The sequence below is a fragment of the Heptranchias perlo genome, unplaced genomic scaffold (genome assembly GCF_035084215.1).
Source record: "Heptranchias perlo isolate sHepPer1 unplaced genomic scaffold, sHepPer1.hap1 HAP1_SCAFFOLD_183, whole genome shotgun sequence".
Classification (NCBI taxonomy): domain Eukaryota; kingdom Metazoa; phylum Chordata; class Chondrichthyes; order Hexanchiformes; family Hexanchidae; genus Heptranchias; species Heptranchias perlo.
In genome coordinates, this window is record NW_027139109.1 from 602,653 (window position 1) to 619,174 (window position 16,522).

A 16,522-nucleotide genomic window follows, 5' to 3' on the forward strand; every position below is an offset into this window, starting at 1 on the left:
TGAGGTAACAGAGAGGGTCGATATGGGCAATGCGGTTGATGACGTGTATATGGACTTTCAAAAGGCACTTTAGGAAGGACGTGAAGGCCTTGGAGAGGGAACTCGAATGGTTCCAGGGATGAGGGACTTCAGTTACGTGGATAGACTGGAGAAACTGGGATTGTTCTCCTTCGAGCAGAGAAGGTTAAGAGGAGATTTGATAGACGTATTCAAAATTATGAAGGGTTTAAATAAAGTGAAACTGTTCCCATTGGTGGAAGGGTCGAGAACCAGAGGACACAGATTTAAGGTGATTGGCAAAAGAACCAAAAGCAACATGAGGAAAAACATTTTTACGCAGCGAGTGGTTTTGATCTGGAATGCGCTGTCTGAAAGGGCGGTGGAGGCAGATTCAATCATGGCTTTCAAAAAGGGAATTGGATAAATACTTGAAGGGAAAAAAAATTGCAGGAAAGAGCGGGGGAATGGGACTAACTGGATTGCTCTTACAAAGATCTGGCATGGGCTCGATGGGCCGAATGGCCTCCTTCTGTGCTGTAATCAGTCTGTGATTCTATGATTCTATACCCTTTACACCCTGCTCATTCCATACCTTGTTATCCCAGCCACAGATCATGGTGCCCATCGACAGTCCAGTGCCCCTCATACCCTGCTCATTCCATACCTTGTTATCCCAGCCACAGACCATGGTGCCCATCGACATTCCCATGCCTTTATACTCAGAAACCATGTTAGCCAATAGTTTGGAGGCAGCAGACACTGAGATGCGTTCCTTGTTTCGTAATTTATATATCCTGTAAAATATAACCAGCGATGAAATCTTGCAAAACAAAGCGATGAAATATATTGGTGACATTAATCTGATTTAATTGCTGCAAAGTAACTAAATATTTAATTGTGAAGTAATAATTCAAACATTTTAAACTAACAGTATCATTCCATTTTCCATTGAACCATATTTCCCAATAATTAAAAGGTGCATCAGAACATAAGAAATAGCAGCAGGAGTAGGCCATTCGGCCCCTCGAGCCTGCTCCGCCATTCAATCAGATCATGGCTGATCTTCGACCTCAACTCCACTTTCCCGCCCGATCCCCATATCCCTCGATTCCACGAGAGTCCAAAAATCTTTCGATCTCAGTCTTGAATATATTCAACGACTCAGCATCCACAGGGTAGAGAATTCCAAAGATTCACCACTCTGAGTGAAGAAATTCCTTCTCATCTCAGTCCTAAATGGCCGACCCCTTATCCTGAGACTATGCCCCCTAGTTCTGGACTCTCCAGCCAGGGGAAAGAGCCTCTCAGCATCTACCCTGTCAAGCCCCCTCAGTTATATGTTACCTTATATGTTTCAATGAGATCACCTCTCATTCTTCTAAACTCCAGAGAGTATAAGCCCATTCTACTCAACCTCTCCTCATAGGACAACCCTCTCATCCCAGGAATCAATCTAGTGAACCTTCGTGGCACCGCCTCTAAGGCGAGTGTATCCTTCCTTAGGTAAGGAGACCAAAACTTTAAATTGTTCTATTTATTTTAATCACCTGCACTGCTTGGCCAACATTCGCTCCCAGTAGACACAGTCCGCAGCACAGCCAGACATTGTACCCAGCAGGTAGGGGTTTATCTCAATCACCTTCTTGCATTCCTGGGTATCTAAATAAAAGAGGACAATTATATTTTTGTCATGCTATAGGTGTTGTGAATTACTATGTCTGTGTATGTAGATCTGTGTGGCCGTGTCCATATGTGCGTGGGTGCGTTTGAATGTGTGTGGCCGTGTCTCTGTGCACATACATATCTGTGTGTGTGTGTGTGTGCGTGCATGTTTGTGTGTGTACATGTCTCTGTGCACATACATGTCTGTGTCTGCGTACATGGCTATGTGTGTGCATACACATATCTGTGTGTGTGGGTGAGTCTGTGTGTGTGTACATGTCTGTGTGTGCGTGTACATGTCTGTGTGTGCGTACATATCTGTGGGTGGGCATGTCTCTGTGTGCGTACATGTCTGTGTGTGTGGGCATGTCTCTGTGTACATACGTGTTTGTGTCTGTACATGTCTATGTGGGCGTGTCACTGTGTGCGTACATGTCTCTGTATGTGTAAATGTCTGCATGTGTGTGGGCATGCCTCTGTGTGAGTACATGTCTGTATGTGGGCATGACTGTTCACATACATGTCTCTGTGTGTGCATCCATGTCTGTGTGTGTGGGCGTGTCTCCGTGTGTGTGTATATGTTTGTATGTGGGTGTGTCTCTGTATGATTGTACACATCTGTATGTGGACGTGTCTGTATGTGTGCGTACACGTCTGGTTGTGTGTGCGTACATGTCTGTCTGTTGTAAACAATTTTACAACACCAAGTTATAGTCCAGCAATTTTATTTTAAATTCACAAGCTTTCGGAGGCTACCTCCTTCCTCAGGTGAACGATTTTCCACATCGTTCACCTGAGGAAGGAGGTAGCCTCCGAAAGCTTGTGAATTTAAAATAAAATTGCTGGACTATAACTTGGTGTTGTAAAATTGTTTACAATTGTCAACCCCAGTCCATCACCGGCATCTCCACATCATGTCTGTCTGTAGCAGTGGCAGTTAACAGTTGTAAGTGATTGCCTGAATCGAGGTGATTACTGGGAGCTGGAAGCTGATTGAACAGTTAGAACTGCTGCTCTCAAAAGGTGTAGAAAGTAGAAGATTATCTGCTGAATCACAGAACGAATTGTGAACGGAGTGGATCGTGAACCAAGTGGGAACCTAAGAATTCGGTGAGGGGGGAATTAGGTGCAGAGGAGGAAGGAGAGTGAACAGAGAGACCCGGAATAAAAGGGTCAGTTAATCGGGGTAAATAAACAGTAAGTAAATTAATAATAATCGAGTATCTAAAGGGAGTTCAGAAAAATAAGGTTTCGAAATAAAATGGACGGGCAGCTGAGACCCATTGTCTGTAATTCCTGCTCCATGTGGGAACTCCATGTGTCCGGGAGAGCCACGTGTACAGGAGATGCCTCCAATTGCTCGAGCTCAAGCTGAGGGTTTCTGAGCTTGAGGGGCGGCTGGAGTCACTCTGGAGCATCAGGGAGGCTGAAGGTTTCCTGGATCGTCCGTTCCAGGAGGTGGTCACCCCACAGTCACAGAGAGCTCAGGATAGCGAGTGGGGGCCATCCGAAAGGGTAGGAAGAGGGAGGCAGTGCAGGAATCTCCTGGGTGTGTGGCCACTCTCAAACCGGTATCAGCACTCAATACCAGTGAGGGTGAGGACACCTCGAAGGAGTGCAGTCCTGAGCATGGCACCGGGGGGCAAAGGACTGCACAGGGGGGCACAGTGAAGTGTAGAAATGCAGTAGACATAGGGGATTCGATAGTCAGGGGGACAGACAGGCCTTTCTGTGACCATCGTTGCGAGTCCTGCAGGGTGTGTTGCCTCCCTGGTGCCGGGGTAAAGACCATCACGGAGAGGGTGCAGAATATTCTGCAGGAGGGGAAGGGGTTCAGCCAGAAGTCATGGTCCATGTGGGAACCAATGACATAGGGAAGGAAAGGGATGAGGTCCTGCGGTCAGAGTTTCAGGAATGAGGGAGGAAGTTAAAAAGCAGGACCTCAGAGGTAGTAATCTCTGGATTACTCCCAGTGCCACTCGCTAGTGAGTACAGAAATAGGAAGATAAGGCAGGTTAATGTGTGGCTAGAGACATGGTGCAAGAGGGAGGACTTCAGACTCTTGGGGCTTTGGGACCAGTTCTGGGCAAGAGGGACCTGTTCAAGATGGACGGGTTGGACCTCAACAGAGCTGGGACCAATGTCCTCGCGGGGAGGTTCACTAGTGCTGTGGGGGAGCGGGGTTTAAACTAATTTGTCAGGGGGATGGGCACCAGGAAGCAGCATTTGAAAGGAGAAACAAGGGGCACAAAGGATTGGGAGAGACAGATAGCACTAGAGTAAGAAACAGTCCAGTGTTAGGTGGGATCAGACTAAGAGAGAGTGCAGTGTTGGCCAGGGGCTGCGGTAATCGGAGACGTCGGCTGCTGATACACACAGGCAGGAACGACTTTTGAACTAAAGTAACCTGAGTTCAGTTACTGGCCTCAGCTGCCTGGAACCGGTTTGAATTAACCAAGTTTTGTGAAAGACAAAGGAGATGTGTTAAGACACAAGTCCTTATTTAGGAAAGGAGTAATGAGGTAATGCTACCTAAGTCCTTGGGACAGAGCCAATGAGGAGGAGACACAGACTAGGCGAGCAAGCCTGAACTAACGGCAGAGAGAGACAGCACAGCCTGAGGAGATAAGATTGGGAATAAGAATGAAGGATCTGAGGCATGGAGGCAGAGCGAAGACTCCGGAGACCAACCATCGCAGAAGTGGAAGACCCTACGTCAGGGACGTAGAGACGACATCGAAAGAGAGAGAGAACGGAACGCCTGGCCAGCGTCAGCTCTCCTTTTCAGGTATTATCCTTTATGTTCTGTGACCAATCAGAGAAACCTAGTGGGTGTGCGTTTAGATCTTAGTTTGGGTATAAGACTGTATAACCTGCTGTAAACTGCATGTCTATATCTAACCAGACGTATAAGTTATATGTATATGATCTAACGGCGTGAATAAAGTGAATTGAGAGTTAAGAGAGAATTGACTCTTCTCCTCTGTGTACTAAGCCAGTAACCATAACCGGTGACCTCCGGTCAACAACAGGAAGGTCCACGATTGGTTTACAGTGCATGTGTGTAAACGCACAAAGCCTGGTAAACAAGGTCGGTGAGCTGCAGGTACAAATAGTCACATGGGAATATGATGTTGTGGAGATAACGGAGACCTGGCTCAAAAAAGGGCAGGATTGGGTACTAAATATTCCTGGATACAAGGAGTTCAGGAAAAACAGGGAAGGAAAGAAAGGAGGAGGGGGGATGGGAGTATTGATTAAGGAGAACATTGCAGTGCTGGAGAGAGAGGATGTCCTGGAGGGGTAAAGGACAGAATCTATTTGGTTAGAGTTAAGAAACAATCGAGGTGCCATTACACTACTGGGTGTATTCTACAGGCCACCAACTAGTGGGAAGGAGATAGAGGAGCAAATTTTCAGGGAAATTACAGAGAGGTGCAAGGACTATAGAGTAGTGATAATGGGGGACTTCAACTATCCTAATATAGACTGGGATAGTAATAGTGTAAAGGGCAGAGAGGGGGAGGAATTTCTGAAGTGTGTTCAGGAGAACTTTCTTGATCAGTCGGTTTCCAGCCCAACGAGGAAGGAGGCATTGCTGGATCTGATTCTGGGGAATGAGGTGGGTCAAGTGGAGCAAGTGTCAGTGGGGGAACATTTAGGGAACAGTGATCATAATATCATAAGGTTTAGATTAGTTATGGAAAAGGACGAGAAACAATCTAGATTAAAAATACTCAATTGGAGGAGGGCCAGTTTCAGTGGGTTGAGAACGTATCTGGCCCGGGTAAATCGGAATCAAAGATTAGCCGGTGAGACTGTAATCGAACAATGGGCGGCCTTTAAAGAGGAAATGGTTCGGGTACAGTCTAGGTACATTCCCATGAGGGGGAAAGGGAGGGCAACTAAAGCCAGAGCTCCCTGGGTGACGAAAGAGATAGAGAGTAAGATGAAGCAGAAAAAAGGGGGCGTATGAGAGATGGCAGGTTGATAATACAAGTGAGAACATAAGAACATAAGAAATAGGAGAAGGAGTAGGACATATGGCCCCTCGAGCCTGCTCCGCCATTCAATCAGATCATGGCTGATCTTCGACCTCAACTCCACTTTCCCGCCCGATCCCCAGGCTGAATATTGAAAGTTCAGGGGAGAAGTGAAAAGGGAAATAAGAGGGGAAAAGAGAGAGTATGAGAATAGAATCGCAACTAACATAAAAGGGAACGTAAAAGTCTTCTCTAGGTATATAAATAGTAAACGAGTAGTAAGAGGAGGGCTGGGGCCGATTAGGGACTAAAAAGGAGATCTACGCATGGAGGCAGAGGGCATGGCCGAGGTACTAAATGAATACTTTGCATCTGTCTTTACCAAGGAAGAAGATGCTGCTACAGTGTCAGTAAAAGGGGAGGTAGTTGAGATACTGGATGGGGTGAAAATTGATAAAGAGGAGATACTAGAAAGGCTGGCTGTACTTAAAGTAGAAAAGTCACCCGGTCCGGATGGGATGCATCCTAGGTTGCTGAGGGAAGTAAGGGTGGAAATTGCGGAGGTACTGGCCATAATCTTCCAAACATCCTTAGATACCGGGGTGGTGCCAGAGGACTGGAGAATTGCAAATGTTACACCCTTGTTAAAGAAAAGGAGTAAGGATAAACCCAGCAACTACAGGCCAGTCAGTTTAACCTCGGTGGTGGGGAAACTTTTAGAAACAATAATCCAGGACAAAATTAACAGTCACTTGAACAAATGTGGGTTAATAAAGGAAAGCCAGCACGGATTGTTAAAGGCAAATCATGTTTCACTAATGTGAAAGAGTTTTTGATGAGGTAACAGAGAGGGTCGATGAGGGCAATGTGGTTGATGTGTATATGGACTTTCAAAAGGTGTTTGATAAAATGCCACATAATAGGCTTATCAGCAAAATTGAAGCCCATGGAATAAAAGGGGCAGTGGCAGCATGGATACAGAATTGGCTAAGTGGCAGGAAACAGAGAGTAGTGGTGAACGGTTGTTTTTCGGACTGGAGGGAGGTGTACAGTGGTGTTCCCCAGGGGTCGGTGCTGGGACCACTGCTTTTTTTGATATATATTAATGACTTGGACTTGGGTGTACAGGGCACAATTTCAAAATTTGCAGATGAAACAAAACTTGCAAGTGTAGTAAACAGTGAGGAGGATAGTGATAGACTTCAAGAGGATATAGACAGGCTGGTGGAATGGGCGGACACGTGGCAGATGAAATTTAACACAGAGAAGTGTGAAGTGACACATTTTGCCAGGAAGAATGAGGAGAGGCAATATAAACTAAAGGGAACAATTCTAAAGGGGAGTCAGGAATAGAGAGACCTGGGGCGTATGTACACAAATCATTGAAGGTTCACAGGTTGAGAAAGCAGATAAAAATGCCTGGGCTTTATTAATAGAGGATAGAGTACAAAAGCAAGGAAGTTATGTTGAACCTTTATAAAACACTGGTTCGGCCACAACTGGAGTATTGTGTCCAGTTCTGGGCACCGTACTTTAGGAAGGATGTGAAAGCCTTAGAGAGGGTGCAGAGGAGATTTACGAGAATGGTTCCAGGGATGAGGGACTTCAGTAACGTGGATAGACTGGAGAAGCTGGGATTGTTCTCCTTAGCGCAGAGAAGGTTAAGAGGAGATTTGATCGAGGTATTCAAAATCATGAAGGGTTTAGACAGAGTAGATAGAGAGAAACTGTTCCCATTGGCGGAAGGGTCAAGAACTAGAGGACACAGATTTAAGGTGATTGGCAAAAGAACCAAAGGTGACATGAGGAAAAACCTTTTTACACAGCGAGTTGTTAGGATCTGGAATGCACTGCCCGAGGGGGTGGTGGAGGCAGATTCAATCATGGCCTTCAAAAGGGAACTGGATAAATACTTGAAGGGAAAAAATTTGCAGGGCTACGGGGAGAGGGCGGGTGAGTGGGTCTAACATGTCTATGTGTGTGTGGGTGTGTCTCTGTCTGTCCGTACATGTCTATGTGTGTGTGGGTGTGTCTCTGTCTGTCCGTACATGTCTATGTGTTTGTGGGTGTGTCTCTGTCTGTCCGTACATGTCTGTGTGTGTGTGGGTGTGTCTCTGTCTGTCCGTACATGTCTATGTGTGTGTGAATGTGTCTCTGTCTGTCCGTACATGTCTATGTGTGTGGGTGTGTCTCTGTCTGTCCGTACATGTCTATGTGTTTGTGGGTGTGTCTCTGTCTGTCCGTACATGTCTATGTGTGTGGGTGTGTCTCTGTCTGTCCGTACATCTCTGTGTGTGTGTGGGTGTGTCTCTGTCTGTCCGTACATGTCTATGTGTGTGTGGGTGTGTCTCTGTCTGTCCGTACATCTCTGTGTGTGTGTGGGTGTGTCTCTGTCTGTCCGTACATGTCTGTGTGTTTGTGGGTGTGTCTCTGTCTGTCCGTACATGTCTGTGTTTGTGGGTGTGTCTCTGTCTGTCCGTACATGTCTATGTGTGTGTGGGTGTGTCTCTGTCTGTCCGTACATGTCTGTGTGTGTGTGAATGTGTCTCTGTCTGTCCGTACATGTCTATGTGTTTGTGGGTGTGTCTCTGTCTGTCCGTACATGTCTATGTGTTTGTGGGTGTGTCTCTGTCTGTCCGTACATGTCTATGTGTGTGGGTGTGTCTCTGTCTGTCCGTACATCTCTGTGTGTGTGTGGGTGTGTCTCTGTCTGTCCGTACATGTCTATGTGTGTGTGTGGGTGTGTCTTTGTCTGTCCGTACATCTCTGTGTGTGTGTGGGTGTGTCTCTGTCTGTCCGTACATGTCTATGTGTGTGGGTGTGTCTCTGTCTGTCCGTACATGTCTATGTGTGTGTGTGGGTGTGTCTCTGTCTGTCCGTTCATGTCTGTGTGTGTGTGGGTGTGTCTCTGTCTGTCCGTACATGTCTATGTGTGTGGGTGTGTCTCTGTCTGTCCGTACATGTCTATGTGTGTGTGTGGGTGTGTCTCTGTCTGTCCGTACATGTCTATGTGTGTGGGTGTGTCTCTGTCTGTCCGTACATGTCTATGTGTGTGGGTGTGTCTCTGTCTGTCCGTACATGTCTATGTGTGTGTGTGGGTGTGTCTCTGTCTGTCCGTACATGTCTGTGTGTGTGTGGGTGTGTCTCTGTCTGTCCGTACATGTCTGTGTGTGTGTGGGTGTGTCTCTGTCTGTCCGTACATGTCTATGTGTGTGTGGGTGTGTCTCTGTCTGTCCGTACATGTCTGTGTGTGTGTGGGTGTGTCACTGTCTGTCTGTACATGTCTGTGTGTGTGTGGGTGTGTCTCTGTCTGTCCGTACATGTCTATGTGTGTGTGGGTGTGTCTCTGTCTGTCTGTACATGTCTATGTGCGTGTGGGTGTGTCTCTGTCCGTCCGTACATGTCTATGTGTGTGTGTGGATGTGTCTCTGTCTGTCCGTACATCTCTGTGTGTGTGTGGGTGTGTCTCTGTCTGTCCGTACATGTCTATGTGTGTGTGGGTGTGTCTCTGTCTGTCCGTACATCTCTGTGTGTATGTGGGTGTGTCTCTGTCTGTCTGTACATGTCTATGTGTGTGGGTGTGTCTCTGTCTGTCCGTACATCTCTGTGTGTGTGTGGGTGTGTCTCTGTCTGTCCGTACATGTCTATGTGTGTGTGTGGATGTGTCTCTGTCTGTCCGTACATCTCTGTGTGTGTGTGGGTGTGTCTCTGTCTGTCCGTACATGTCTATGTGTGTGTGGGTGTGTCTCTGTCTGTCCGTACATGTCTGTGTGCGTGTGGGTGTGTCTCTGTGTCTGTGTAAATGTCTGTATGTACGCAAGTGTGCATGCGAGTGTGTGGGTGTGTGTGAGTGTTTGTGTCTGTGTCTGCATATTGGTGTGTGCACTTGTGCATTCTGTCTGTGCATGTGCCTGTGTATGCACATATCTGTGTCTGCGTTGTTAAGTGTATCCATATGATTGATATCATTTAGTGTAAATTGTATTCAGGTGCTGTGTATGAATTGGGGACTCTCTTTTCTCTATTTATATGTGAGCTGATCTCGGGTGTGGTGTGGGGGTAATGTGGATCTCTGTGAATAAAGGCTTGGAAGCAACTGAAGACCAGGCTCTAGAATTCTATCCTTCACCACTGGGCTATCCAATTTATTACATGCGTGTGTCAATGTACGTGTCATGCGTGTGTCAATGTACGTGTCATGCATGTGTCAATGTACGTGCCATGTGTGTGTCGATGTATGTGTCTGTGTCTGTGAGTCTACCTGTGTCTATGTGCATGTGTTATGTGTGAACATATCAGTGTATGTGATATATTATTCTGCATGTAACCTAACATATTAGTTTGAAGCGAATGTTTTTAAGATCACTGATGAAAGTTGAGGTATATTCCTGTTTGGCTTCTCAATCAGCCCTTTAATGGAAACAGGGATAATTATTATATCCGTACCTTGCTCACTAATAGGTGGATCATCTTAACTTCACAACTTATATAATAAAACAAATGGACCTGATTGGAAAGTAAGTATGGATTATTAACTTGAATTTGATCACCAATCTCTCTTTTTACCAAAACTGTCAATATGGATAAATCTCAGGTGTGAGATTTGTAGTTATTTGCTGTGTATCGAGGTGACACTGTGTACACCCACCAAACAGCACCAGAACACAGGGGAATACCTACCGAGTTCAGGCAGACATGAAATCATATTGTGAGTGTTAATCGATGTGCTTTTTAAATCGAAGGTCGAGGCTCCCTTTCACTATATTGTATTGAATAGTTTTCTTATTGGAAAGTCTGATAAAATACATTCAATTCTGCATTCCTTCAACCAGGAAAGAAAACAATGTTTTAACAGTTGCCAAACCCAAATTTATAACAACAGTAACGAGTCACCAAACATTTCTCTGATTGGTCCAGTATGTGATTCTAGAAATGAGTGGGGAATCGCACATCCTGCCCTGTACTGAGATCACCCGATACTGCCTCTCCTCTGGTGTGCCAGGCTACATCAAAGGCATTTCTGTGGCATCTCCTGATTGCTGCCCGGAAGTCGTGATCCTTAAAGGAGCCAGCTGTTTGAAGCTCACAATCTCTATGTGTTTGAAGGCAGGCAGTTGGAACCTCTCTCCATTCCCCCCAGTTTGTGAAACCAATAGTGATGAAATCGGCCATCTTCTTCGGGACTGCAAAATACTGTTTCTTAGAAAAGATGCAGGGGTAGGGAGGGGAATTCACACTTGAATCTCCGAAGGGAGGGCTCAGCAAAGCAAGTTTGCGAACCTCTGATCGAGATTATAGAATCATAGAATGGTTAGGGCACAGAAGGAGGTCATTCGGCCCATCGAGCCCAAGCTGGCTCTTTGTAAGAGCAATCCAGTTAGTCCCACCCATTCCCCCACTCTCTCCCTGTAGCCTGAAAATTTTTTCCCTTCAAATATTTATCCAATTCCTTTTTGAAGGCCACGATTGAATCTGCCTCCACCGCCCTTTCAGGCAGAACATTCCAGATCATAACCACTCATGTCACCTTTAGTTCTTTTGCCAATCACCTTAAATCTGTGTCCTCTGGTTCTCGACCCTTCCGCCAATGGGAACAGTTTCTCCTTATTTACTCTATCAAAACCCTTCATGATTTTGAACACCTCGATCAAATCTCCTCTCAACCTTCTCTGCTCCAAGGAGAACAACCCCAGCTTCTCCAGTCTATCCACATAACTGAAGTCCCTCATCCCTGGAACCATTCTAGTAAATCTCCTCTGCACCCTCTCTAAGGCCTTCACATCCCTCCTAAAGTACGGTGCCCAGAATTGGACACAATACTCCAGTTGTGGCTGAACCAGTGTTTTATAAAGGTTCAACATAACTTCCTTGCTTTTGTACTCTATGCCTCTATTTATAAAGCCCAGGATCCCATAAACTTTCTCAACCTGTCCTGCCACCTTCAATGATTTGTGTACATACACCCCCAGGTCTCTCTGTTCCTGCACCCCCTTTAGAATTGTTCCCTTTAGTTTATATCGCCTCTCCTCATTCTTCCTGCCAAAATGTATCACTCCTCACTTGTCTGTATTAAATTTCATCTGCCACGTGCCCGCCCATTCCACCAGCCTGTCTATGTCCTCCTGAAGTCTATCACTATCCTCCTCATTGTTTTGAATGTGTCACTTCCAAGTTTTGTGTCATCTGCAAATTTTGAAATTGTGCCCTGTACACCCAAGTCCAAGTCATTAACATATATCAAGAAAAGCAGTGGTCCCAGCACCGACCCCTGGGGAACACCACTGTACACCTCCCTCCAGTCCGAAAAACATCCGTTCACCACTACTCTCTGTTTCCTGTCACTTAGCCAATTTCGTATCCATGCTGCTACTGCCCCTTTTATTCCATGGGCTTCAATCTTGATGATAAGCCTATTATGTGGCACTTTATCAAATGCCTTTTGACAGTCCATATACACATCAACCGCACTGCCCTCATCGACCCTCTCTGTTACCTCATCAAAAAACTCAATCAGATTAGTTAAACACAATTTACCTTTAATAAATCCATGCTGGCTTTCCTTTATTAATCCACACTTGTCTAAGTGACTGTTAATTCTGTCCCGGATTATCGTTTCTAAAAGTTTCCCCACCACTGAGGTTAAACTGACTGGCCTATAGTTGCCGGGTTTATCTTTACATCAAGGAGGATTGGAAGATTATGGCCAGTACCTCCACAATTTCCACCCTTACTTCCCTCAGCAACCTAGGATGGATCCCATCCGGACCGGGTGACTTATCGACTTTAAGCTCATGTTCCAGAGTAGGGTTTGAACCCATGCTCGGGCTCTGAGGAGAGGGTGCTCCATGCAGCCCTGGTACATTTGGTTTGAACCCATGCTCGGGCTCCATGGGGAGGGTGCTCCATGCAGCCCTGGTACATTTGGTTTGAACCCATGCTCGGGCTCTGAGGAGAGGGTGCTCCATGCAGCCCTGGTACATTTGGTTTGAACCCATGCTCGGGCTCTGAGGAGAGGGTGCTCCATGCAGCCCTGGTACATTTGGTTTGAACCCATGCTCGGGCTCCATGGGGAGGGTGCTCCATGCAGCCCTGGTACATTTGGTTTGAACCCATGCTCGGGCTCTGAGGGGAGGGTGTTCTATGCAGCCCTGGTACATTTGGCTACTTACTTATGTAGGAGCCCGCTGAAGCTCTGGAATCGACAGCAACCATGACTCCATGCTGAAACTTAAAAGCCAGAGTGGTTGTTCCGTGATGCAGTTTGATCTGTACTCGTTCCTCACCCTCAGTGTAAGCTTTAAGAAATGTCGCTGGCTGTAAAAAGATTAACATTAAAGAAACGTTTAGGTTTCCAGAGAGAATACAGACGTGGATCGAGACTCAGTAAAAGAGGACTGAAGCACAATTTTGCTCCCCCTAATAAAGGAAAAGCCCCTTCTTACATTGGAACATAAGAACAGGAGGAGGCCATTCAGCCCCTCGAGCCTGTTCCTCCATTCAATTGGATCAAGGCTGATCTGAACCACAACTCCATTTTCCCCTTTGCTCCATTCCCCTTGATGTCCTGACCCAACAAAAATCGATCAATCTCAGTTTTGAAAGCTCCAGTGAACCCCCAGAATGCTCAGCCTTTTGGGGGAGAGAGTTCCAGATTCCCACCACCCTTTGTGTGAAGAAATGCTTCCTGGTTTCACCCCTGAACGGCCTGGCTCGAATTTGAAGATTCCGTCCTCTTGTTCTTGTCTCCCCGACTGGACGAAGTAGTTTCTCCGTATCTACCCTATCAAATCCTTTTAACATTTTAAACACCCTCGATCAGATCACCCCTCAATCTTCTAAACTCGAGGGAATACAAACCTCGTCTGTACAACCTGTCCTCGTAATTTAACCCTTTTAGCCCCGGGATCATTCTGGTGAATCTGGGCTGCACCCCCTCCAAGGCCAATCTATCCTTCCTGAGGTGCGGTGCCCAGAACTGAACACAGTCTCCAGATGTGGTCTGACCAGAGCTCTGCACAGCTGGAACATAACTTCCTCCCCTTTGTATTCCAGCCCCCGAGATAAAGGCCAACGTTCCATTAGCCTTTCCCAATCCTTTTTGTATCTCTCCACTGGCTTTTAATGATTTCTGGACTTGGACTCCCAAATCTCTCTGTTCCTCTCCAGTTCCTAGTTTCTCACCGTGTAGAAAATACTCTGATTTATCTTTCTTCGGTCTAAAGTCGATGACCTCACACTTTCCCACATTGAACTCCATTTGCCACAGTTTTGCCCACTCACTTAATCTGTCTCTGTCCCTTCACAACTCCCTGCTCCCGTCTACACTATTTCCTGTCCCTCCTAATTTAGTGTCGTCAGTAAACTTGGATATCCAGCTCTCTATTCTTCATCCAAGTCATGACTAGTACAGATCCCTGGGGGACACCACTGGTCACATCCTGCCAATCAGAGGACATCCCCTTTCTCCCCACTCCCTGTCTCCAACCCCCTGACCAATTCCCGATCCAAGCCAATAGATTGCCTCCAATTCCATGCACTCTCATTTTTGTTAACAGTCTCTTACATGGAACTTTATCGAATACCTTAAATGGCCACAAAAATAATATCCACAGACACTCCCTTATCTACCACGTTAGTTACTGACACAAAAAAATCAACATGACTCACCCTTTACAAATCCACGCTGACTCTCAATGATCAGATCATGTTTGTCCAAATGTTCAGTTACTGTCCCAATAACAGATTCTAGAAACTTCTCCACAACTGACGTTAGACGAGAATTTCCTGGTTTATCTCTCCTACTCTTCTTAAATAATGGAGTGACATTATTTCCCAATCCAAGGGGACAATTCCTGAATCGAGAGTGTTTTGGAAGACCATGACGAACACATCAACAATTCCCTCACCGACTTCTTTTAATACCCTGGGCTGGAAGTCATCGGGTCCTGGGGATTTTTAATCTTTAATCTCAATAATTTCTCCATCACCATTTTTTCCTGATATTGAATCTAGTAAGTTCCTCCCTTTGATCTATTTTAAGTTTTCCCTGTATTCTGTACTTATTCCTCATCCTCTACAGTGAAATGGCTATTTAGTAAGTCCACTGGCTTCCAATCACAAGCTGAGAAAAGATTGTAAATCATACAATGAGAAAATAGAAAGGAAATCAAACACACGACTTCCGAGGTAAGAATTTCAACTGAAACACGAACTTGGTCCCTGGGCGGCTTTTATACTGAAGGTAAAAATGACCAACGATAATCCAATGCTGAAATCTACAACACACCCAGGAAACGGACAGTTTGGTGCCAGTCTAAATCACCTTCCACATCCTGTGGGATAGTTTACACGCGTGGCGTTAATGATTAACTAGTGCTTAACAAGGGGAATGATAAACTGTTTAAACAGCAGTTAATCTGGTTCCACGGTAGTAATGAATAAGTAGCATCAGGAGCCATAGTGACAGCCACAAGAGGCACATTTCGAGAAGTAGCTTCCTGTAATTCACTGTGGAATAAACATAAAAACAGAGAAGGCCTCGATTCTTCATCAGAACTCAATCTGTTCGTCCCTGAGCCTATGAGCATCTTGGTGTTGACAGTGACAAGGCACTGGAGGATGGGAACAAGGAACCGTTAATATTGGTCACTGTTACCCATACAACTGACCTGCTGAGGGACACCATGGGCAGGGGATATGTCAGCCATAAGAGGCAGCAACTATCACTATCCCAGAGGCTGTTGGAGGAGGGACTCGGATAACTGGGCCGAGCCACAGCCAACTTGTGCTTTTCTTTGCTTTCCCCCACTTCCTTCACTCCACCATTGGCGGCCGTGCCTTCAGCTGCCTTGGCCTTAAGCTCTGGAATTCCCTCCCTAAACCTCTCCGCCTATCTCTCCTCCTTTAAGATGCTCCTTCAAACCTACCTCTTGGACCAAGTTTCTGGTCACCTGTCCTAATATCTCCTTATGTGGATCAGTGTCAAATTTTATTTGATAATCGCTCCTGTGAAGCACCTTGGGACGTTTTACTACGTTAAAGGCACTGTATAAATGCAAGATGTTGTTGTTGGTGGTGTACCATTCCAGTAAATCTGCGCTGCACTCCCTCCAAGGCCAATATATCCTTCCTAATGTCCACACCTGTCCACACATTCCACCTCTACCCAGGCACTGGACAAGAGAAAGACACACAAGGTACACAGCTCCTGTCCAGTCCAGGAGTGCCAGGATTTCCTGTCCTGGCCTGAGGGGCACGCATTGCCCAAGGTTGGCTCCTGGCAGGGCCCCTTACCAGCAGACGGGTCAGGAAATTTAAGTGCAGCTACAGGCCCCGCAGCGACATGTCAGGCCTTGGAGATCAGGGCCTTCGAACCGCTCAAGGGATCAGCAGCCTGAAGGCCCCGATTATATCCAGGAAAATGAAGAGTAACGGCTATGTTTCTCCGGCTTGCCAGCAGGACCGTGGTGATCTCTGGACCACAGTGCCAGGTAATGGGCCAATTCCACCCCTTACCCCAGGGAAGTCCTACAAATCCAGGGGCAACGTCAAGGGGTGGGGACTGGGTAGACCAGCTCTCTGACCAGCCTTGGACCAGGAGCAGCAAAATCAGCAGGAGACATTGCAGAGGGCCCAGAGACCCAATCCAGCACCTGGTGGGACTGAGGCCAAGCTGCACCCAGCCGAGGACTGGGCTGAGGGTGGGTATTAACCCCTGGGCCTTCCCACCGGGAGGCTTTAGGACACTTGGCAGCACATTTACCCACTGAGCCACCATCTGTCTAACTCTCGCAATGTAGTTAACTTTGTCCTTTACAGGTCGTTCTCCACACTCTGAAAAGAAAATGGACCAGGTGTTATCTGTGCTCACTCTCTGC

At 46.5% G+C, this 16,522-nt stretch overlaps 1 protein-coding gene across 1 annotated transcript in view; it reads right to left on the reverse strand.

Moving 5' to 3' along the window:
• Positions 1-16,522, reverse strand: part of LOC137309840 (proteasome subunit beta type-8-like) — a 199,366-nt gene that overhangs the window by 102,826 nt on the left and 80,018 nt on the right. The window contains exons 2-4 of the mRNA XM_067977856.1: positions 12,815-12,959; positions 1,548-1,659; positions 665-794 (exon numbers count right to left, since the gene is read on the reverse strand). Of these exons, the coding sequence (XP_067833957.1) occupies positions 665-794; positions 1,548-1,659; positions 12,815-12,959 (387 nt within the window). The remainder of the gene's footprint in view (positions 1-664; positions 795-1,547; positions 1,660-12,814; positions 12,960-16,522) is intronic.